This window comes from Protopterus annectens, chromosome 16.part0 (genome assembly GCF_019279795.1).
Source record: "Protopterus annectens isolate FY-2018-M chromosome 16.part0, PAN1.0, whole genome shotgun sequence".
NCBI lineage: Eukaryota > Metazoa > Chordata > Ceratodontiformes > Protopteridae > Protopterus > Protopterus annectens.
Genome location: NC_056750.1, coordinates 68,711,970 through 68,732,510, shown reverse-complemented (window position 1 = coordinate 68,732,510; position 20,541 = coordinate 68,711,970). Strand labels below are relative to the sequence as shown.

The 20,541-nt window shown below is 41.1% G+C and overlaps 1 protein-coding gene across 1 annotated transcript in view; it reads left to right on the top strand.

Annotated features, from left to right (window-relative positions):
* LPCAT4 (lysophosphatidylcholine acyltransferase 4) overlaps positions 1-20,541 on the top strand; it is a 752,085-nt gene that overhangs the window by 567,696 nt on the left and 163,848 nt on the right. Inside the window, exon 9 of the mRNA XM_044058233.1 lies at positions 19,933-20,015. Coding sequence (XP_043914168.1) covers positions 19,933-20,015 — 83 coding nt within the window. The remainder of the gene's footprint in view (positions 1-19,932; positions 20,016-20,541) is intronic.

Below are 20,541 nucleotides of genomic sequence, written 5' to 3'. Positions count from 1 at the left end.
ATACCATATCTCAGAGAAAAAGGAATATTCCAGAAAATGGCATCTCATTCTTAGTATATGTAAGTCTGTTGTTTCAGCTATTCAGACTCTGCTTTTCAGGACTTCCTCTAGCAGGTCACAATATTTCAAGTGGTTACCTCAAGGAACACAAATTTTAAATGAACTCAGAGTAATAGTGCTCAACATTAAAAATGGCATGTATTTAGTGCAGTTTCCACTTTCACATAGTCGAAGTTTAATAACTTTGAATACGGAATGTTCAAACCATCCTGTCCAAAGTTATAAATCTTTGACTATGGATAAAAAACAAAAAAATAGAAAACAAAATAAACTGTTTTAAGCAGGGGGCAAGCCCCCTCACACCCCCCACTACTTAAATATACCAACTCCAAGATCGCACCACACTGAACAAAACATAAACCTCCCCTTACGGAGATTTCCATTGAAACGCCAAACTTCTGCAAATTCGAACTTATGGTCTCGACCATATGAGGTTCGAACTTGCAGAAGTTTGACTTTCTGATAGGAACCCTGTCTAACAGCTTTTAAAGCTATTCATTCATCAGAAGGACACTTAGCTTCTGGTCACTGTTTGGCATTGCATAGCATTTTATTGCTCTGATAGTTATAAATGCTTCTGCACATTTTTTGTGACTAATAGTACATCAAAGCAGTTAAAGCTCCATGTAGTACAAAGAATTGTGATGGTGTCTCTCGAATCATAACTATTCACTCTACTCTTAAGGTGATTTTCTTGACTTCAGTGTCTCAGATAACATACATTGGTTATGAAAGGAATCATCTTTATATTGCCCAGTAGTTACTCTGTACCTACATATATGAACGTATATTCATTGTTCGTATGTAATATTCACATTGTACAGTAATAGTTGTATACAGGTTAATCCAATTCAGAATGGTACAACATCATGTATCAGAAATGTCATCAACAGAAGAGACTTTCAAACAAAACAAGTTTGGAAATCCACTTCATCAAAACATGGGATATACATTTCCTTTTGGGAGCAAAGCGTCCCTCTTCCTTCATGCATCGGGTTGTGCCCCTTTCAGCCTTACTACTTCTATAGTCTACTCTGGGGTTATTGTATCTTAGAAGCAAGATGTACTAGCCTCTGGCAGAGATTTATTTCTAAAATCTGTTTTATAGACAGTAATCAGAAAGCTGACATTTGCCAAGCTGGACTATAGTAAAGTGTTTGGCCACCAGTTCCAGAAGAAGTTCTGTCCTAAACTTGAACTGCTATTCCTTACCTTAAATTAAATGACTAGATTGTGGCTCTTCCCATAATTCAGAGGCAGGTACTTTCCTTGCCTCACAGAAAAAGGCACAAATTTTGCATTCCACCCTAAACTACAACATTTAAAACTCCAAGAAAAATAATATTTAAATTAAAACAGTACTACAGTTAAACAATTTGAAAAAAAAAAAAAAAGAAAACATTTTTAAAAATACAAACCATAAAGTATGCACTGTGGCAGCTGTGTTTTAAACTGTTGTCCTTGTCTCATGTAGAAATACTAGTTTCAGTTTCTCTCATAATTAACAGACAATTAATTCCCTTACCATATAGGAAGAAATAGAAATAGTTTACTTTTTTCCCTAACCTCATGCTATAAAACTCAAATAAGAATTTCATTTTTTGAATTACAATAACACTATAATTAAACAGGAATAAAATAAAACAGCATAAATATACAAATAAAAAAGCAAGATAAACTCACATAGATTACCTGTTTTTCCTTACATTCATGTTCCCTTCTCAACAAAACCATTTATTAGCTGCATCAACATAATTTCATCCCTTAACGCCATGCTCTGATGATCTTTACTTTATCAGCCTTTAAGTTATAATGTCCTTTCCTGATTCATCATTTTAATTTTACATTATGTCTGTGTTTTAACTATTTTGTATACATTTTTATTAACTTTCCTCAATTTATACATTGTAGTTATTTTCTGTTTTTTGCTGCCTCACAGTAAGATGCTGTCCGGTTCGATTCTCAGCTAGAGCGTCTTCTGCATGGAGACATGTGTGAATGGGCATACCTTCATTGAAGATTGTGCGTCAGGGCTGGTAACTCAGCATGTAAAAATCAACTACCAATTATTAGCGGACCGGAGTTCCGCTGTGGCGACCCCTAACCAGGAAAAGCCGAAAGACACAGCAGTTATTTTCTGTTCTTTTGCTCATATACTTTTTGGGATGTTATTAGAGCTTCTCCTGCTGTTTTATGCCAATAAACATTTTATATACATCTGTTTTTCCTAAATGGCCTGGACCATGCCTGTAAAGTGTTCATAGACTAGTAAAAGTCCACCAGCCCAGTTATCAAGTGGTAAAATAAGATAAAATAAATGTTGTAATAGCTATTGCAAAATGTTTGAAGTATTAATGAAGGTGTCATGATTGTATCTGTTTGTGCAACTGAAACCATCGTTCCCCACTAGACCTCTTGTATCCCCTATGAATCCTCTGTGTCTTAGTTTGATTTTGGCAGATGAAAAAGAAAAAGGCAGTTTAATAAAAATGTAGACTTTTTCCCATTACAAGACCCTTCACTACTTTCAAGCAGGTTTGTTTGTAGTCAAAGTTGTATCGCATAAACAAAGCCAAATACTGCTGTTTCATGCTTTCCATACCCACTGCAAATGTTCTCTATCACTCTGTCACACTCTAATCCACAAACACATTTTTGTCCTTAATTTATCACCTTTCACTCTTTAGTTCTATCTCCTTCTATAGAAGTACAGCTTCCATCAGTTATTTTGTTCTTTCCACTGTCTGTATCGTCACTCAGTGATTTTCCTCTGCTAGAGATCTAGTTAACGTCACACTGTCAATTTGATTTTTATTGCTTGTCTGGGAGTTGTTCTGCAACTAAAGGAAAATGTGTGTATCTTGTGAGATATATGCACAAAGTGATATACAAAATTACTGTGGGCTATTAACATCAATGTAAATTTTGTAATGTCTTCATTCAGTAGACAAAGAATGCTACATTGCATATTTGCCTGTGCTACACTTGCAGACTTTGTCTGAAACGAGTCCTCTGTGGATTGACACTTTACTCCAGTTAAATAATAAAATTTATTACAAACTTAACTGCTTTCAGTCACTTTAAATTTGCTGTAATATACCATCTATACTTAGAAGTTAAGTGTAGGTTTTTGTAATATATAACCTAGGCTACCTGTAGGTCTGTGTAGTTATAACATCCTCTGAGCTAAATCTACAAGTATAATTATTTATCTGTTTATACATTTGTCATACTACCTTCACTTTCTGTAATAATGTTATTTCTACTCCCTCCTGGGGTCAGTCTGTGTTAAACCTTACTGATATTGGATTGGGTGTTCTACCTTTATTAACTTCAGAACTAACATGAGTATGACTGAGATGGCCTAGCATCTGAACCTTTCCCAGGATGCCTGGCTCCTCCCCCATACCCATGTTGCTTTGAGAATCCAGATCTCATTTGCCACAGGTGGAAATGGTCATGAATCTAAAATGGACTCCGTCTGTCCCACTGTGTTTTAAAGTGTTTTTCTTGTTTTCTTCCTTTCAGATTTGCTAGGTTGTTCTTCCCTCTCTCTTTCCTAGTTAGTTTTGGTTAGTACATTTTATTTTTTGCCCTTTTCAGCAGATTTTTTAGTTAGAGTTAGCTTGTTGTTCCCTCTCTCTTTCCTAGTTAGTTTTGGATAGTGCATTTTATTTTTGCATTTTTCAACAGATTTTTTAGTTAGAGTTAACTTGTTGTTCCCTCTCTCTTTTTAGTTAGTTTTGGTTAGTACATTTTATTTTTGCCTTTTTCAACAGATTTTTTAGTTAGAGTTAGCTTCCCTTCCCTTCATTCCAGCCTCTCTCCAGTTGATTTCACTGTCCCTAGTGTGTTTTTTTATTTATTGTTGCTGAGCCATTAGATTTAGCCCTCACAACAGAAATTATTTTATTATTTTTTCATGACATTGCTTGATTCTGACGTTTTATTCTTTGCTGTATTTTCCATTTTTAGATCAGATGTTTTTTTTTCCTAGCTGTGGCTGTCTTGTTTAGCAGTTTATACTTCCTTTTATGTTTCCAACACCTGACTAGCTGTAATCAGTACAGTTCAGAAAGTCTAGGTTGTTGCTCTTCTTTTGGCTTTTCCCAGTTAGGGGTCGCCTAAAAAACAAATGATCAAAATGGCTGAGGATTTAATTACCTTGATTAGGGGTACCCATCCCTCTCCTGCTAAGAGGCCTAGGCAAGGCACTGAATATGAATCTTCAGATCAGGTTTCTGTTTCTTCTGATTCCTCTTCTGATCAGGAATTATCTATTCCTACTTATGAGGACTCTGATGCAGACAATTCCATCCCTTCTGTTTCTCCTCCTGAGGATTTTTCTTTTGGAGAAACTTTGCATAGCTTAAGGGAACTCTTTCACTGGGAGAGTCAGGATTTCTCAGAATCTAAAAAGAGACTTAGGGATTTCCTTCTTCTTCCTCAGCATAGGCCTTTGGCTATACCTCCTGTTCTGGACATTGTTGATGATGTTTTCTCAGAGTCCAGTATGACTCCTGATTCCCTGCCTCCGGCTCCTAGTAAGCCAGACTGATATTACAGGGTTCGTGACTCCCACAAATTCCTCTTTAAAAACCCTACTGCTTACCCTGAAACCATTTCTCAGGGTCTCAAGGGCGGTAAGGCTTCTACTGCTAAAAATCCTACCCCTTCTGATAGAGATTCCAGGGCGCTGGATAGATGAGGTAAGAAGGTTTACACGTCTGCAACCTTGGCAATCAGTGCTTTAAACTGTCAATTTCATATGCTTAAATATCAACAGCATGTCATGGGTTTACTTAAACAGAAAATTATGCTGATTTCTGACTGTGTGGAAAATAAAGAATTGCAGGATTTATTGCATTCAGCTGAACAAGTTCGAAAACATACTTTGCAATGTGGTTTTGATTCCTTGGAGGCCTCTTGCAGGGCTGCTGTAACTGGATCTATGATAAGAAGGCATGCTTGGCTCAGGGAGCAAAATCTGCCTGACCATGTTAAAGCAAAATTGTTGGATGCTCCTTTACAACAGGACAGTCTATTTGGTAATAAGGCTGAAAAAGTTTTGAAAAAGATGGAAGATAAAGCTAAATCTATGCAAACTGTAAAAGATGTCTTACAAGTGCAGCCACCCAGATTTAGTAGGCACTGGCCTACTAAGAATTGGTCTTTTCCAGTACCAGTTCTTAGTAGGCACTGGCCTACTAAGAACTGGAAAAGACCAGTTCTTAGTAGGCCAGTGCCTACTAAGAACTGGTACTGGAAAAGACCAGTTCGTAGTAGGCACTGGCCTACTAAGAACTGGTCTTTTCCAGTACCCACTAGAGCCGCTCAGGTCAAACCCAGACATTCCAAAGGCTCCAGGTTTCAGTTGCAAGGAACTTATAGAACAAAGCAATGGGATGCCTCCACCTCCAAACCTGGAAGTAGCAAGACACTATCCTATGGTAAACAGTCTCAATGACTTTCCACTGCAATCACCAAGCACTTATCTTTTGACTGCCCCTTTGGGGGGAACACTGGCACTTCATGCCCAAAACTGGCAACTGATTACCCAGGACAAATGGGTTTTAAATATAGTATCCCAGGGATACAGATTTCAATTCCACATGTTGCTAATCCCAAACGGATGGCCAGATCTGCCTCCTAATCAGTGGGCAGAGGCCCAGAAACAAGTTATGTCCCTCATGAATATGGGGGCTATTCAACCAGTACCATAAAAGGAAAAGGGACAAGGTTTTTATTCAAGACTTTTCCTGGTACCCAAAAAAGACAAATCATGGCATCCAATTCTGGACTTATCCATTCTAAATACATTTCTGGACATTCCAAAATTCAAGATGCTGACTCTCCAACAGTAACTACCTATGCTAGGCAAGGATGCCTGGTTGGTAACTCTAGGTTTAAAAGAGGCTTACTTGCATATCCCAATCAGGGAATCTTGCAGAAGATACCAACGCTTCAAAGCAGGCTGTTTGCATTACCAGTTCTCTGCACTGCCCTTTGGCTTATCTACTGCGCCCAGGGTCCTCACAAAGTGCCTGGCACCAGTAATTGCATTTTGCAGGCAAAGAAATATTCATATTTATCCATACCTGGACGATTGTCTGATTCAGGCAGAAAACAAGGACACTCTTCTAAGACATCTGGTGTTTGTAAAAAGACTTCTAACTTGTCTAGTGTACACCATAAACGAAAATAAATCACAACTGGTACCCTCTCAAATAATTACATTCCTGGGTGCAAGCTTGAATACAACTGCCCAGATGACTTACCTTATGCCAGAAAAACAAATTCAATTGATGACTTACTTCAAACAGGTGGCCACAAAAACCCAGCTATCTGCAAGACAAATTCTGCAGGCCTTGGGGTTCATGGCGTCCTGCATTCTTCTAATTCCATATGCAAGACTGCATATGAAGAAACTTCAATGGTACCTAAAAAGCTTATGGAGTCAACTTTATCACAGCCTGGAAACAATAATTCCTATCATTCCTTGCCTGCAGCTAGAGTTCCTATGGTGGGCAGAGGCCTGCCACCAAAACAAGGGACTATCATTCATTCAACCCCATGCTGCCCAAACCCTGACTACAGATGCATCAGATTATGCTTGGGGGGGGCGCATCTGGCAGGGAGATGCATTCAGGGCCAATGGAGTCCAAATCAAATGCACCTACATATCAATCAGAAAGAGATGCTAGCTGTACAGAATGCTCTGACAGCCTTCAAGGACTACCTTCATCCAGGACAACTACTGATAAAGACAGACAGCACCACAGTTATGTGATACATAAACAAGCAGGGGGTACCCATTCCTACCCCCTTTGCAGACTAGCCATGGCATTGTGGAACACGGCCTTGACATATCAAATACATCTACAAGCTCCATTCCTGCCAGGAAAGCAAAATACTCTGGCAGACAAACTAAGCAGAAATTTTATGGACCCACATGAATGGAAGCTGAATCCGCGAATCTTCAGCATGTTGACATGCAAATGGGGGAGCCTGGACATAGATCTTTTTGCTTCACCCCAAAACTATCAGCTGGACAAATTCTGCACAAGAATTCATCACAAAAAAGCTTGGAAAGTGGATAATCTGTCCTTCAGCTGGAAAAACCTATCAGTCTATGCCTTTCCCCCTCTGCCTCTGCTCTCCAAAGTCTTACTAAAAGTCAGACATGAAAAACCAACAATGATTCTGATTGCTCCAGACTGGCCTCGTCAACACTGGTACCTGGTCCTGCATAATATGTCGCACCTTCCTCTGTGGTACCTGCCTCAGACACCTCACCTACTGTCTCAGCAGAACTATCAAATTCTGCACACTCAGCTCCAAACTCTGAATCTTGCAGCATGGCTAATCAACTAATTTCATCAGTTACATCTCTCAGCAAACCTGTGATGGATGTCATTTTGGAGGCTAGACGGCCTAGTACTAGAAAATCTTATGCTGACAAACGGAAAAGATTCTGTTCCTGGAACCAAGCACAAGGAATAAGCACAGCAATGCCCAATATTCCTCAGATTCAAGCAATACTTAACTGAGATGCTTCACAAGGGCCTATCTTTTTATTCCATAAAAATCCATGCTTCTGCCATTTCAGCTCATTACAACACAGAGCCTCCCCTCTTTTCTCATCCTCTGCTAAAGCAGTACCTCAGAGGGGCCAAAAATTTAAGACCTCCCAGGAGAGCACCAACTCCTGCATGGGACCTCAATTTTGTTTTGGAAAAACTCACTCTACCTCCTTTTGAGCCAGCTGCTACTGCGGACCTAAAATTTCTCTCTTGGAAAACAGCTTTTCTTTTACCAGTCACTTCAGCTAGAAGGATTTCAGAACTACAGGTTCTTATGGCAGTGGAGCCTTTTATTATTTTTTTACCCTGACAGGGTGGCTTTCAGGATCTTTTATGCCTAAAGTGGTATCTAATGTGGCTCTTAATCAGATCATTCATCTGCCAACTTTCTTGCCAAACTCACAGAACAAGTGTGAGCGGATTCTGCATTCATTGGATGTACACAGACAACTAAGATTCTACTTAAGCAGGACAAAATCTCTAAGAAAATCTGAACAATTACTGGTGGCATTTGCTGCAGGGGCAGAGGGAAAGGCTATTTCAAAGCAGACTATTTTCAAATGGATAAGCCATTGTATTCATTTCTGCTATATGCACCATGGTAAACCTGTCCCCAAGGGGATCAGATCTCATTCCACCAGGGCTGCATCTACTTCTGCAGCCTTTCTCAGAGGGGTTCATACCAGAGACATTCTAGAAGCTTACTACCTGGAGCTCAGTTCATATGTTCACCAAACATTGCCATTTACCTCTCTTCTCTAAATCCAGGGCAGACTTTGCCACTGCTGTCCTGCAGGGCCTTATAGCTGCTCCTAATGCTGTATAAAGCCATCCTTCCAACCATAGCTTTGGGATTCTACCCAAATGTAATGACTGCAACAGTGAAACAGGAAGAACATAGTACAGTTGTGTACACTTACCATAAATGTAGATGTTCGAGTGTATTCACTGTTGCAGTCCTGGTTACCCTCCCTCCAGCCCCCTGTTTTTTCTCTAACTATACCTCTCATTTCTGTTACTATCTTTAAAAGCCTTTTTGGTGATTTTGCTTTTGTTTGGAGGTATATGTTTTGATATTTTTTATTCTACATATATATATTTATATATTTTGCTCTCCATTTGGGGGGCACCTGACATCTGGGGCAAGAAAAACTGATGTAATGGCATCGGCTGCATGTTTTATACCCCTGACGTTATGGAAGAAAGAACAGCAACCGACGCAGGACCCAAGACTTTGTTAATCAGGCCGACTGAGGGCAACCTGCCAGCAGATTACCCAAATGTAATGACTGCAACAGTGAATACACTCGAACATCTACATTTATGGTAAGTGTATACAACTGTACTTTCTTCCTAGATAGTCAGGTCCCACAAGTTGATGTCAGTGGAACCAGCTTACAGAAAAATGTGGCAACCCTTTTTGACAGTGCTGAATATGTGACCCAAGAACTCCCTATCATGGCAGGTTAAGCATCTTCTTTGCTTTTTTTTCCCTTTCACTTTCTTTCCAGCTCTCCTTACCAGGTTCTGTCCATGTCCCAGGTCTAGTGAGGCTGCTCACTGAGTTGTTTTTGCCAACGTCAACATTAGTGAGGCCTTCAGTCTTAGGGATGCAGTTCCCAGCCTCATTTCTCCCCCTGTTGATACTGACGTCAAATTGTGGGTTTCAGATCTCGGAGCCTTTGACATGGGGGGAGCTTTTGATGTCAAGGCTAGTGTTTGCTGTGTCAGGGTTGATGCTTTCTGGACCAACCATTCCTTTCCTGAATTTGGTCTTTCAGACAACAACATCAGTGCCCTCAGTGCTCATCTCAATGTTGACTGGAGTATCAACTCTGAGTTGAGGCTGGGTCAGTCTCAGCAGCTCAACTTATGGCCTCAGCCTCAGTCCAGTGCCATTGATACAGGCCTTCCTGCATGCTCGGTGCATAACATTGACTAGTCAAACATAGCTTCATCTATGACACTGCACATGCTGCACCATTATCCATTCACCCCCCCATGTCAGGAGGATAGAAGGACTTGAGAAGTTTGGAGGATACCAAGACCTCATCCAGACCAGTTTTGCTTTCTTGCTCTTTGAAATCTTCCTCTTCTTCATACTATCTTTGCTGGATGACTCCCAAGTTTGAGGAAATTTCTGAAGTGATTAGATTTAAAGAGGGATGAACCCCAGAATTCCCTTCCTCACTTGAACACATCATACAAGATGCCTTTTAGTCTCCTAAGTCTTAATCTTGGCTGGCCCAACAGACAAGACAGATGTCCTGACAGAAACCACTGTTGCAATATTCCAAACAGAAGGGTTTTTACCACTGACATCCAGCCAGGGTACTAAAGTCTAAAACCTTCCTTGAGCCATACATCCAACAAATGACGTCATCCTATGAGTGAAGGGGTGCATAAGTGAACGTATTAGCATAAATCCCCAGACTGTCTCACTCCCAGATCAAATACAGATCTCACACCCATTTGTCTGATCTTCCCATGTCATTTGTACTGTTACGCCTTCACTAGTAAAGGAAAGTGCACCATTAGGGAACCTTCCTTTTTTTCCTACTCTGTTAGGTTTGAATTTGTTATCTGCTAGGAGGGGCAAGTATAAGCGCAGTAGGCAGATATCCTACACAGATCTCCACTCCCAGTGCTTTTTCTGTTTAAGGACAGAACATGATTACAAAAATTGTTCCATCTGCCTGTCCTTTGTCCCTAAAAATGTATATTCGCACTTGCCAACTTTGAATATTTTGTTAGAGACTGAATGTCTTGAGTGATTAGCTCAAGGCAAAATGGTGGATGTCTCCACACCTGATTCATAGGTGGTTACTAGGCTAATGGCCCTAGGGCCTTTACAAGCCTAGCCGTGTAAAAAAACATGTACCCTAATTGATCATAGTTAGATGGTCATTTTTAGCAGTGCTAGCATGTACTGTCCACTCTGAAGAAAACTCAAGAGGCCTTGGCCTGAAGTTCAGTCTGCCAAGATGGAGTGAGATTTCAGAACCCATGGTATGCCCAACACTTCCTTAGATGCCCGACACTTCCTTAGTTGCCCACTACTGTGACCCCTCTGAAGGTAGGTGTGACATTCCCATTCTGGACCAGTAATCAAGGAGCCATAATCCTCACTACTGGCACTGGAGAGGGAGGGACATTCACTTGGAACAAAAATTGATACACCCAGTATTTCCAGATGCAGCTTTCTGCATCAAGCACAATTTTCCTTAAGAGTACACAGGGGATACACACAGTCTGAGGACAGGATTTCTCTATCTGTCTCCCTTCAGATCCCTAGTAAGACTCCCCACTGGCAAAGCTGTAGAGTTGAGTCCTCAACTGAGTGTCCAAGCCAAGTTCTCCACCACTCTTTCTGTGAAACCAGTGTTTTGTGTCCATGCTCCAAGCAGCTGACACACACACTCTTTGAGATTTGATTTGCACACACTCATGTATCCCTGTGGAAGGCTGGCACAGGTTTACTTCCTTCTGCCTGTAATGTAGTTATTGCCACCAGACACTCCATAGGCTCTTAAAATGGCACCCAGTTATACCGAGTTAAATTAATATTAATACAAATTATAGTGTTTGGCCAATGCAATAAGGCTTTCAGGAGTGGCCACAGAGTCATCAAAATAATATGAAAGTTTTAAGTATATTTAATAATAAATAATAAAAGAACATGGAAATACTAAATATCAATTTACAATAAACACCAGAGTTTCAATCACAGGAAATATTAAAATAACACAGATGAATAGATTCACACAGATACAGGAAAAACAGTACTTAACTAATCTCACTATATTTTCCTGACTGATGTAAAGAATTACTATTCTCTTGTTCACTTACTATAGTAGTGCAAGATGAAGAAGGCGAGGGGTCTTTCCTAGTCAGGTTACAAAAACAGACTTCCCTGAGACTTCAGTCTCACCTAGTATTAGAGAATATAATTTCAGTGATGAATTACAGAATGGCATCACATACACTTCAGTCTCACCTAGTATTAGAGAATATAATTTCAGTGATGAATTACAGAATGGCATCACATACATCTGTCATCTGACTTCTGGTTCCCATACTAACTCCCTTGGCAAGAAGCTGCCAGGATTTAGCACATATGTGTCAATAATACACACACACACAGAATTTTGCTCAGATCTGTTGCAGCTTCTGAAAGTCATAAAACAATTTCAAACTTCTACCCTTCCAGAGTTGCAAGTAATTCACTCCAAAGACAATACAAAAAAGCTTCCTAGTACAGACGTTTTTGTCTCTGTCTTCAGTGAGAACTGTAAGATAACATCTTTATGGCCTAGGCCCAGGAATTTAATTTCACAACATTTTTCAAAGTTAGCTGCAGCTGGACTGTGATTAATCTCTTCTAATCCAGTATTTTCTGTTACAATATATTAATTTCAACAGTTACAGTAATACATCTAAATTCCTTTCTCTGTCCAGCAGGAAATACTGTTGGCACATTTTTAACACAAGCAGCTTTACAAATACATTTTCAACACAAGCATCTGTACAAATCAGTGTGCTATACAAATGACATATAATTATTTACTAAATTCCAGCTAGCTGTGCCAGCATGTTACAAATCCACTGTCCTACTTCTCCTGGCATAGCTAGCAATACCTCACATCATCATAGTGGATATGGCATGTGAGAAGCACATGCCCAAGGTGCTGCTTCAACAGATATGTTAGAGAAGGAGGAACCATGTATCATTGTCTTGGAAGGCCTGGAAGGTATCCCTCAGACCTTAGTAAAGGAAGAAATACTGAGATCTATTATTGAGGTATATCAGGGGTCAGATCCTCCATGTTTTGTCCATGCAGATGCCACCCCTAAAAAGAAAATACCAAGGACTAAGTATGTTCCCTCCCCCTACTCTTCCAGTAAGAAGGAATGGATGGTCATCTCGCAAGGCTTTTTAAGGCCATTATGGCTCTCAAGCTTCCCTCCTTTTCTGCTCCTCTCCCCAATCTCTTCAGAAGGTTACTTTGGAGTCTTCTTCTGAAGACAAGGACAGGATTTCCAATTCTTATTATCATTCCCTAGTATACTCTTCACAGATTCACTCACCAGGGCAGGTGCTCTCTAACGATATGGACTCTGTCTCTCTCCCCTGATTCCCATTTGGAAGAGCCTTCATTTGGGGAAACCTTTTTGAGTATAATCAAACATTTTGAATGGGATTCTAAACAAATCTGTGTTATTAAAAAAAAGTTACTTTAGTCTGTTAGAAGTGGGCACTCCAGCTCCTTCAAATGTCCTTTAAGTCTTTGAAACCTTCCTTGATGCTTTCATGTCTCTGTCCTCTGCTCTGGATTCTCAGCTACCAGCCTTTAGGAGGCTTAATAGATTTTATAAAACCCCATACAAATTTAATTTTTTTTCCCAAGAAAACCATTTGCTGATCCTTCAGCCATTGCTCTAGCTTCAGACAAGCCATCTAAGTTCCTGTTTTCAGCTAATGCCCTTCCCCCTCAGATAAGGACAGTAGGGTCATGAACAGATGGGATAAAAATGTTTATGCTTCTACCCTGGCCATCAGAGTCATTAATTGTCAGACCCTCAAGATCAAGTATTTGATGTCTATTCTTGGCAGCCTGGATAAGGCTGTTGCTAACATGAAAGCATCAGATTCTAAACAACAGGCCATGTCCTTGGTGGATCAAGCAACTCGGGTGACCAAGCATAGCATACAATACAGCTATGATGCTACAGAGGCCTCCTTCAGAGCAGCTGCTACTGGGTCAGTCATTAGGAGATATGCATGGTTACATTATCTGCCTCTTCCTGAAGATCTCAAGACAAATCTTCTGTATTCTGTTCTAGATAGGGATCTTTTATTTGGTCCTCAGGTAGCTAGCTTGTTTAAAATTCTACAAGAACAAGTCAAAACTATGAAGAACTACAGACAAATTCTTCTCACTCTTTTGCCGAGATACCAGACAGACTACCTGGCCAAGTCCACCTCCTTTTCCCAAAGTGAACCTAGGCCTTCTCTGAAACACAAGAAAGCAACTAGGAAAAGATTCCAGGACAAACCGGAAAGGGACTCCAGATATAGGAAGCCTACTTTTACAGATAGGTTAAGTGTGACTATCCTCCCTTCATCCCCTGTTCCCTCAGTGCTATCATTGCACTTTTCCAAAAGGCTCACCTCATCCACAGCTTTGTAGGTTCAAAGGTATATACTAGGCTAACAACCACCAGGACATTTATAAGCTTAGCCATGCAGCCCAATCCAGTTGCATCCCTCTGTATCATGGGTGGTTATTAGCAGGCAGTATGTTAGTTAGGAAGGTCCTTGAGGTTACTGGGGGGGGGGGTACGACAATTTGTGTATTAAGCAAACTGAAAAAGTATCACATTAGGAGTGTGGCTACTTCCCATTATTCAGCAAGGCTACAGAATGTCCTGGGAGGAGCTCCCTACTTTCAAAGGCATCCTACCTCCTCCCACAACCATTTACACCTTTTCCCACCCATCTTCCAGAACTTTCTCTCCCAAGACACATTAGAACCTGTTCCCCCTCAGTTTGTAGGAAGGGGTTATATTCCAGGCTGTCCCTCGTATATAGGATAGAGAAACACTGAAGACCCATCCTGGATCTTTCCCAGCTCATCACCATCCTCAGGGTCCCCACTTTCAAAATGCTGGTCTCATCAGACTCTTCTTCCTTTTATCCTTTCTGTGGCCTTCCTAGATTCTTTGGATCTGAAGGATGTGTACCTGCTCATGCCCAAACTCCTGTCCTGTAGGAAATTTCTAGAATCTCTACTGCCTTGTCACACTTTCAGTTCCCTATTTTGCCTTTTGGGCTTTCTTCTGTTCCCAGAGTTTTCACAAAGTGCCTGGTATCAGTAATAGCCTTTGCTGGTCACAGGGAATATAAATATTTCCTGAGCTAGGTGATTAGATAATTCAGCCATCACTACCTTAGACTCTGTTACTGCATCTAAAGGTCACAACCTTCCTTCTGCAAATGGGGTTCACTGTCAACTTCAAAAAGTCTTTCCTACAGCCCATTCAAGACCTCGTGTTCCTGGGTTACAGGCTAGACACCAAAAACATACCGACTTTCTTGCCTCAGTTGAAGGTGCAGAGCATTACAGCATATTCCCAATCCCTCTTACCTTTCCAGGTATACTCCACAAGGCAGCTTCTTAGAGAAATAGACTACATGGCAGCTATTCCCAATTCCTCTTACCTTTCCAGGTATACTCCACAAGGCAGCTTCTTAGAGAACTAGACTACATGGCAGCTATTCCCAATCCCTCTTACCTTTCCAAGTATACTCCACAAGGCAGCTTCTTAGAGAACTAGACTACATGGCAGCTATTCCCAATTCCTCTTACCTTTCCAGGTATACTCCACAAGGCAGATTCTTAGAGAACTAGACTACATGGCAGCTATTCCCAATCCCTCTTACCTTTCCAGGTATACTCCACAAGGCAGCTTCTTAGAGAACTAGACTACATGGCAGCTATTCCCAATCCCTCTTACCTTTCCAGGTATACTCCACAAGGCAGATTCTTAGAGAACTAGACTACATGGCAGCTATTGTCAAGCCCTCTTACCTTTCCAGGTATACTCCACAAGGCAGCTTCTTAGAGAACTAGACTACATGGCAGCTATTCCCAATTCCTCTTACCTTTCCAAGTATACTCCACAAGGCAGATTCTTAGAGAACTAGACTACATGGCAGCTATTCTCAAGCCCTCTTACCTTTCCAGGTATACTCCACAAGGCAGATTTTTTGAGAACTAGACTACATGGCAGCAACCATTGCAGTGCTACCATTACCCAGATTGTATATGAGGAACATTCAATAGTACCTGAAAAATGTATGGCCTCAAAACTCACCCTCTGGAAACACAGATCCCCATTATCTCCGAAGCGGGAGATATTTTGGTGGGTGTCACAGGTGCACCTCAACCCAGGGCTACCCTTAATGGTGCCGACTCCAACTCAAATATTGCATGTAGGTGCTTCCAGTGAAGCTTGGGGGGCAAATATTGCATGTAGGTGCTTCCAGTGAAGCTTGGGGGGCAAATATTGCATGTAGGTGCTTCCAGTGAAGCTTGGGGGGCAAATATTGCATGTAGGTGCTTCCAGTGAAGCTTGGGGCAAATATTGCATGTAGGTGCTTCCAGTGAAGCTTGGGGGGCAAATATTGCATGTAGGTGCTTCCAGTGAAGCTTGGGGGGCAAATATTGCATGTAGGTGCTTCCAGTGAAGCTTGGGGGGCAAATATTGCATGTAGGTGCTTCCAGTGAAGCTTGGGGGGCAAATATTGCATGTAGGTGCTTCCAGTGAAGCTTGGGGGGCAAATATTGCATGTAGGTGCTTCCAGTGAAGCTTGGGGGGCAAATATTGCATGTAGGTGCTTCCAGTGAAGCGTGGGGGGCAAATATTGCATGTAGGCGCTTCCAGTGAAGCTTGGGTGGCAAATATTGCATGTAGGTGCTTCCAGTGAAGCTTGGGGGGCAAATATTGCATGTAGGTGCTTCCAGTGAAGCTTGGGGGGCAAATATTGCATGTAGGTGCTTCCAGTGAAGCTTGGGGGGCAAATATTGCATGTAGGCGCTTCCAGTGAAGCTTGGGTGGCATGGACAGGACAAGGATGCACAACGTCCAGGGCTACTAGCAATCAAATCTTAAGGCAGAACAACATAAACTTAAGGGAGATGCAGGCACTCATTCAAGCCCTGCAAGTTTTCCTCTATCTCTGGAAACTGGGACCACTAAAGGTATTCAAAGACAAGGCATCTGTCATGTGGTACATAAGCAAGCAAGGAGGTTCAGGATCTTACCATCTGTGCAGACTGACTCAGATAGCCTGGGAACTGGCCATCAAGGCAAACCTGTTTCTTCAACCAGTAGACATACCCTCCCAGGACAATGTCCTCGCAGACTTCCTCATTAGATCAGTGGAAGACCCCCACAAATGGATGCTCAACAGAGAAGTACTCCACATAGTCCACAATTGAGGTATACCACAGAGAGACATTGATAAACAACAAACAGCTTGCTCTCTTTTTTACAAGGAAACCTTGCGCCTGAGCTTGAAAGATGGATGCCTTGTGCTTCCAGTGGATAGGAAGGTTCTGTTATGCCTTCTGTCCACTGCCTCTGCTCCCATAGATCTTACTCAAATTCCAAAAAGACTAACCAAGAATGTTGCTGGTGGCTCTCCTTTGACCAAGGCAGCATAGGTTCCCCCTTCTCTATCTTCTAGCCAAGGACCATCAGTTCAAGCTACTCCAGTAAAATGGACTTGCTCATACAACTGAAGGGCTCATTGCTTCATCCATACTTATCACCCCCCTCAACCTAACCTTACAGATGATAGGATTCTGATCCCTTTCAGATACCAGCTCTCTGATGTGCTGCAGATTTTCCAAGAGGCAAGGGGACCCACTACCTAAAAATCCTATATAGCCAAATAAAAGAGATTTTCAATCTGGTGTGAAGCTAAAAAGTCTGGACCCAATAAAATGTGAGTTTCTTTTTGTTTTATCTTACTTGTGTGAGCACATGAAAGGTGGTTTGGCATATTCATCTATTAAAGCTCATCTTTCAGCTATTTCAGCCTGTCTGCCCCTTAACCCTCCTCTGATGTCCAGACATGAGGTCAAATAGTTCTTAAAAGAAATCCTGCACTTAAATCCTCCTAGGAAACCAGTGCTTCCACCTTGGGATCTGGACTATGTACTGAAAAAGCTAACTCTGCCTCCCTTTGAACCAGTAGCTTGTTCTGCTCTCAGGTTCTGCACTTGGAAAACCATTTTCCTAGTAGCCCTTGCATCTGCTGATGAGCTGTAGCTCCCCAAACTCTTATTTTCCATAAGGACAGAGAGTCCTTGAGGGCCAGTTCTTCCTTCATATCTAAAGTGGTGAATGAGATGTCCCCCAATCAAGCCATCAACTTTCCTAAGTTCTTTCTTAACCCACAGAATATGAGAGAGAGTCCTGCATTCCCTGCATGTGCACAGACACTCACATTTTACCTAGCCAAGACTAAAACTATTCATAAATCAAACTAATTGTTTCCTTCCCAGACTCTAAGCTAGGGGTTCACCAGTATCTAAACAGACTATTGCTAGCTGAATTTCAAAGTCCATCTACTTTTTTTGTACTTTCCATAGCAAATCATTGTCTTGCTCCTGAAAGCTTCTCTACTAGAGCAGTGGCCTCTTCTGGAATCTTCTGAAAGGTGGTAGACTCTTGACTGATATTGGAAGTTGCAACTTGGTCTACAGTGCATACCTTGACCAAACATTACAGAGTAAATGTCTTTTCCAAATCCAGAGCTGCCTTCACCAGGTCAGCCCTCTCTGGCCTACTAGACAGCTGTCTTAGTTTTCAGCCTTCCACCCTTCTATTTCCTTAAGCTTTGTGAATCAGCCATCTGTTTGGAAAACTGCAGCAGTAATTTCAGTCAGGACACAGTACACTTTGGTGAGAACTTATACGAGTGGACATCCTTCTGATCACTGTTGCAGTATTTCTTCCCACCAGCCATGCCCCTCCATGTCCTCTTTTTATCCATTTTCCTTTCCTGTACTGGACTAAGAGGGGCTTCCCTTTTCCCCAACATTTCCTCTCTTAGCTGACCACTTTCTTCCCAGATGTCTTCAGTTTGCTGGCTTGGACATAATTTGAGGATTTATGCCCATATGTTTGCATATGTACCCCTACTCTTATGGGCTGAGGTCATACAGCAGATGTATGGCTCAATAGGTTCATGGGCTAATGAAAAGCATGGCCTTTACAAGCCTAATCATGCAGTCCAACCCAGTTGTGTCTCTGTGTATCATGGGCATTTATTAGGAGGGGGTAGGTTAGTTAGGAAGTTTCTAGAGGTTATGTGGAGGGGATAAGTTACTTTGGGCATTAGTCTTCCTCTGTCTATCAGAGTCATAGGGGTCAGACAAAGGGTGAATTTCCAACTTCCCATCCATTGGTCAAGGCTACACTTAAATAGGGTTAGGGGTGGACTCTGCTTCACATGGATGGGGACCTTGTTCCAGAGCATGGAGATCCTCTGAGACACATGTCTGTCTCACCAACATGTCTTCTTTATCTCACAAGCAAAATTTAAATCCTTGGATCTAGTGGTTCTGAAGCTGTTGATTTTTCAGATATGCAAAAGGCCCTTCAGAGCTAGATCAGAGGATGCCTTGTATGCCAGGCATAGATTGCCCCTCAGTAACCTGTAGGAGACACAATAAAGAGATAGGACTTTAAGGCAGTCCACGTATGAAAATGTGTTTATATCCTGGATTCTTCTGGTAAGGAACCTTTGTGGGCATTCTGGTAAGGAACCTTTCTGGGCATTCCAAGTGTTGCATATATTTGGTCAGGTGCATATTGAAGGGGACATTATACATAGTGATGGATCTGATAAGGGCCAAATAAAGTGTCACTATAACATTCTTAAACCTGGATGCCGTGCCCTTACTTATAAATTGGGTGACATAATGATTTTGTTAGTGCCTTGGCCACATGATGGTCAATGGCCAAGTTAGTGTCTACATAGGTTCCTAGATCCCTCAATAGAAGGTTTTAGGCCTGGTATCCCAGCCAGCCATCAGTGGTGAAAACCCATCTGCTTAGAGTACTACAACAATGATCAGTAGGACATCTATTCTTATGGTAAGTTCTTACACAACTGTATTTTTAGCTAGTGGCACAGATAGTTCCCTAGTGATTAAGATTTTTGTCGCAGAGCTCCAGGGTTCAGTCCTGATCCCTAGTCAGTGCTCATGTGGAGCTTGCATTTTCTTCTCTTGACTGCATGAGTTTTCTCTAGATATTTGAGTTTTATCTCACCTCCCAAAAACAAGCTGTTTGATTGCATTAAATTGTTTGCATAAACACACACACCATTATATAGCATTTATCCTTTACCCTTGTGGTCCCTGTTATAGGTGAAAAAGGTCCATGATGACCAAATGAAGTACCTTGTTAACAGATAAACAAATACATAAATTAAAAATTCATGGACATCCATTTATGTATGCAAGAAACCACACATGCGGTTCTGCTTATTCAGAAAACGTAGCTGATTTTCTCTTGTATCCTGACCAAATATACAGTCCATGGAGCAGGGTCATAGTTCTTGTGAAATGTAACCAGTCAACAGATTGAACAATTTAAAACAATACAGCACCTCATAGTGACTAGAATCTAATTATTTTAGACTGATCCTATAAATAAAAATGTTCATAAATGCAAATGTATTGCAAAATGGTAACATATTTTTTTTTAGTTCCTTCCAGTCTATGTACCCAACCAAGCAGAAAAGGACAACCCAACTGTGTATGCCAACAATGTGCAGAAATACATGGCAAGGTGAGATTATCACGCATAATGAAAACAGAGCACAAAATAAATAAATACATTAATTAACTAATGATGAGGTGTAAGTCAGGGAAATTAATGATTGCAATGACATATCTGTTCTTAAACGAACAGAATCGAACTGACTCTTAATGATTCAGCAACATTTTAAGTTAAGCTTTTCTGACATCATTTGTTTAATAGGAATGTAAGTGGATTTTGTGACATCATCATCTGTTTAATAAGAACTTAAATGGATTTTGTGACATCATAGATGATCTGTTTGTAATGCTGACTGCACTTTTGTATTTCTGTTAAGACTGCCGCTGCTTATCTTTTTGCCAAATGTGTGATTTCAAGACGGGGTTATATTTATACCTGATAAGCTGTTTTGCATGTTATTCTACTGGCATATTACCAGCAACAGTCTCGGGATTCTGTTTAATTTTTGTTCTTGAATGAAGTTATTTCCCCTCCGTTTCACTTAATTTGCTCTTTTACCATAAGAATTAGATTATTCTGCGGTGCTGCAGTGGTA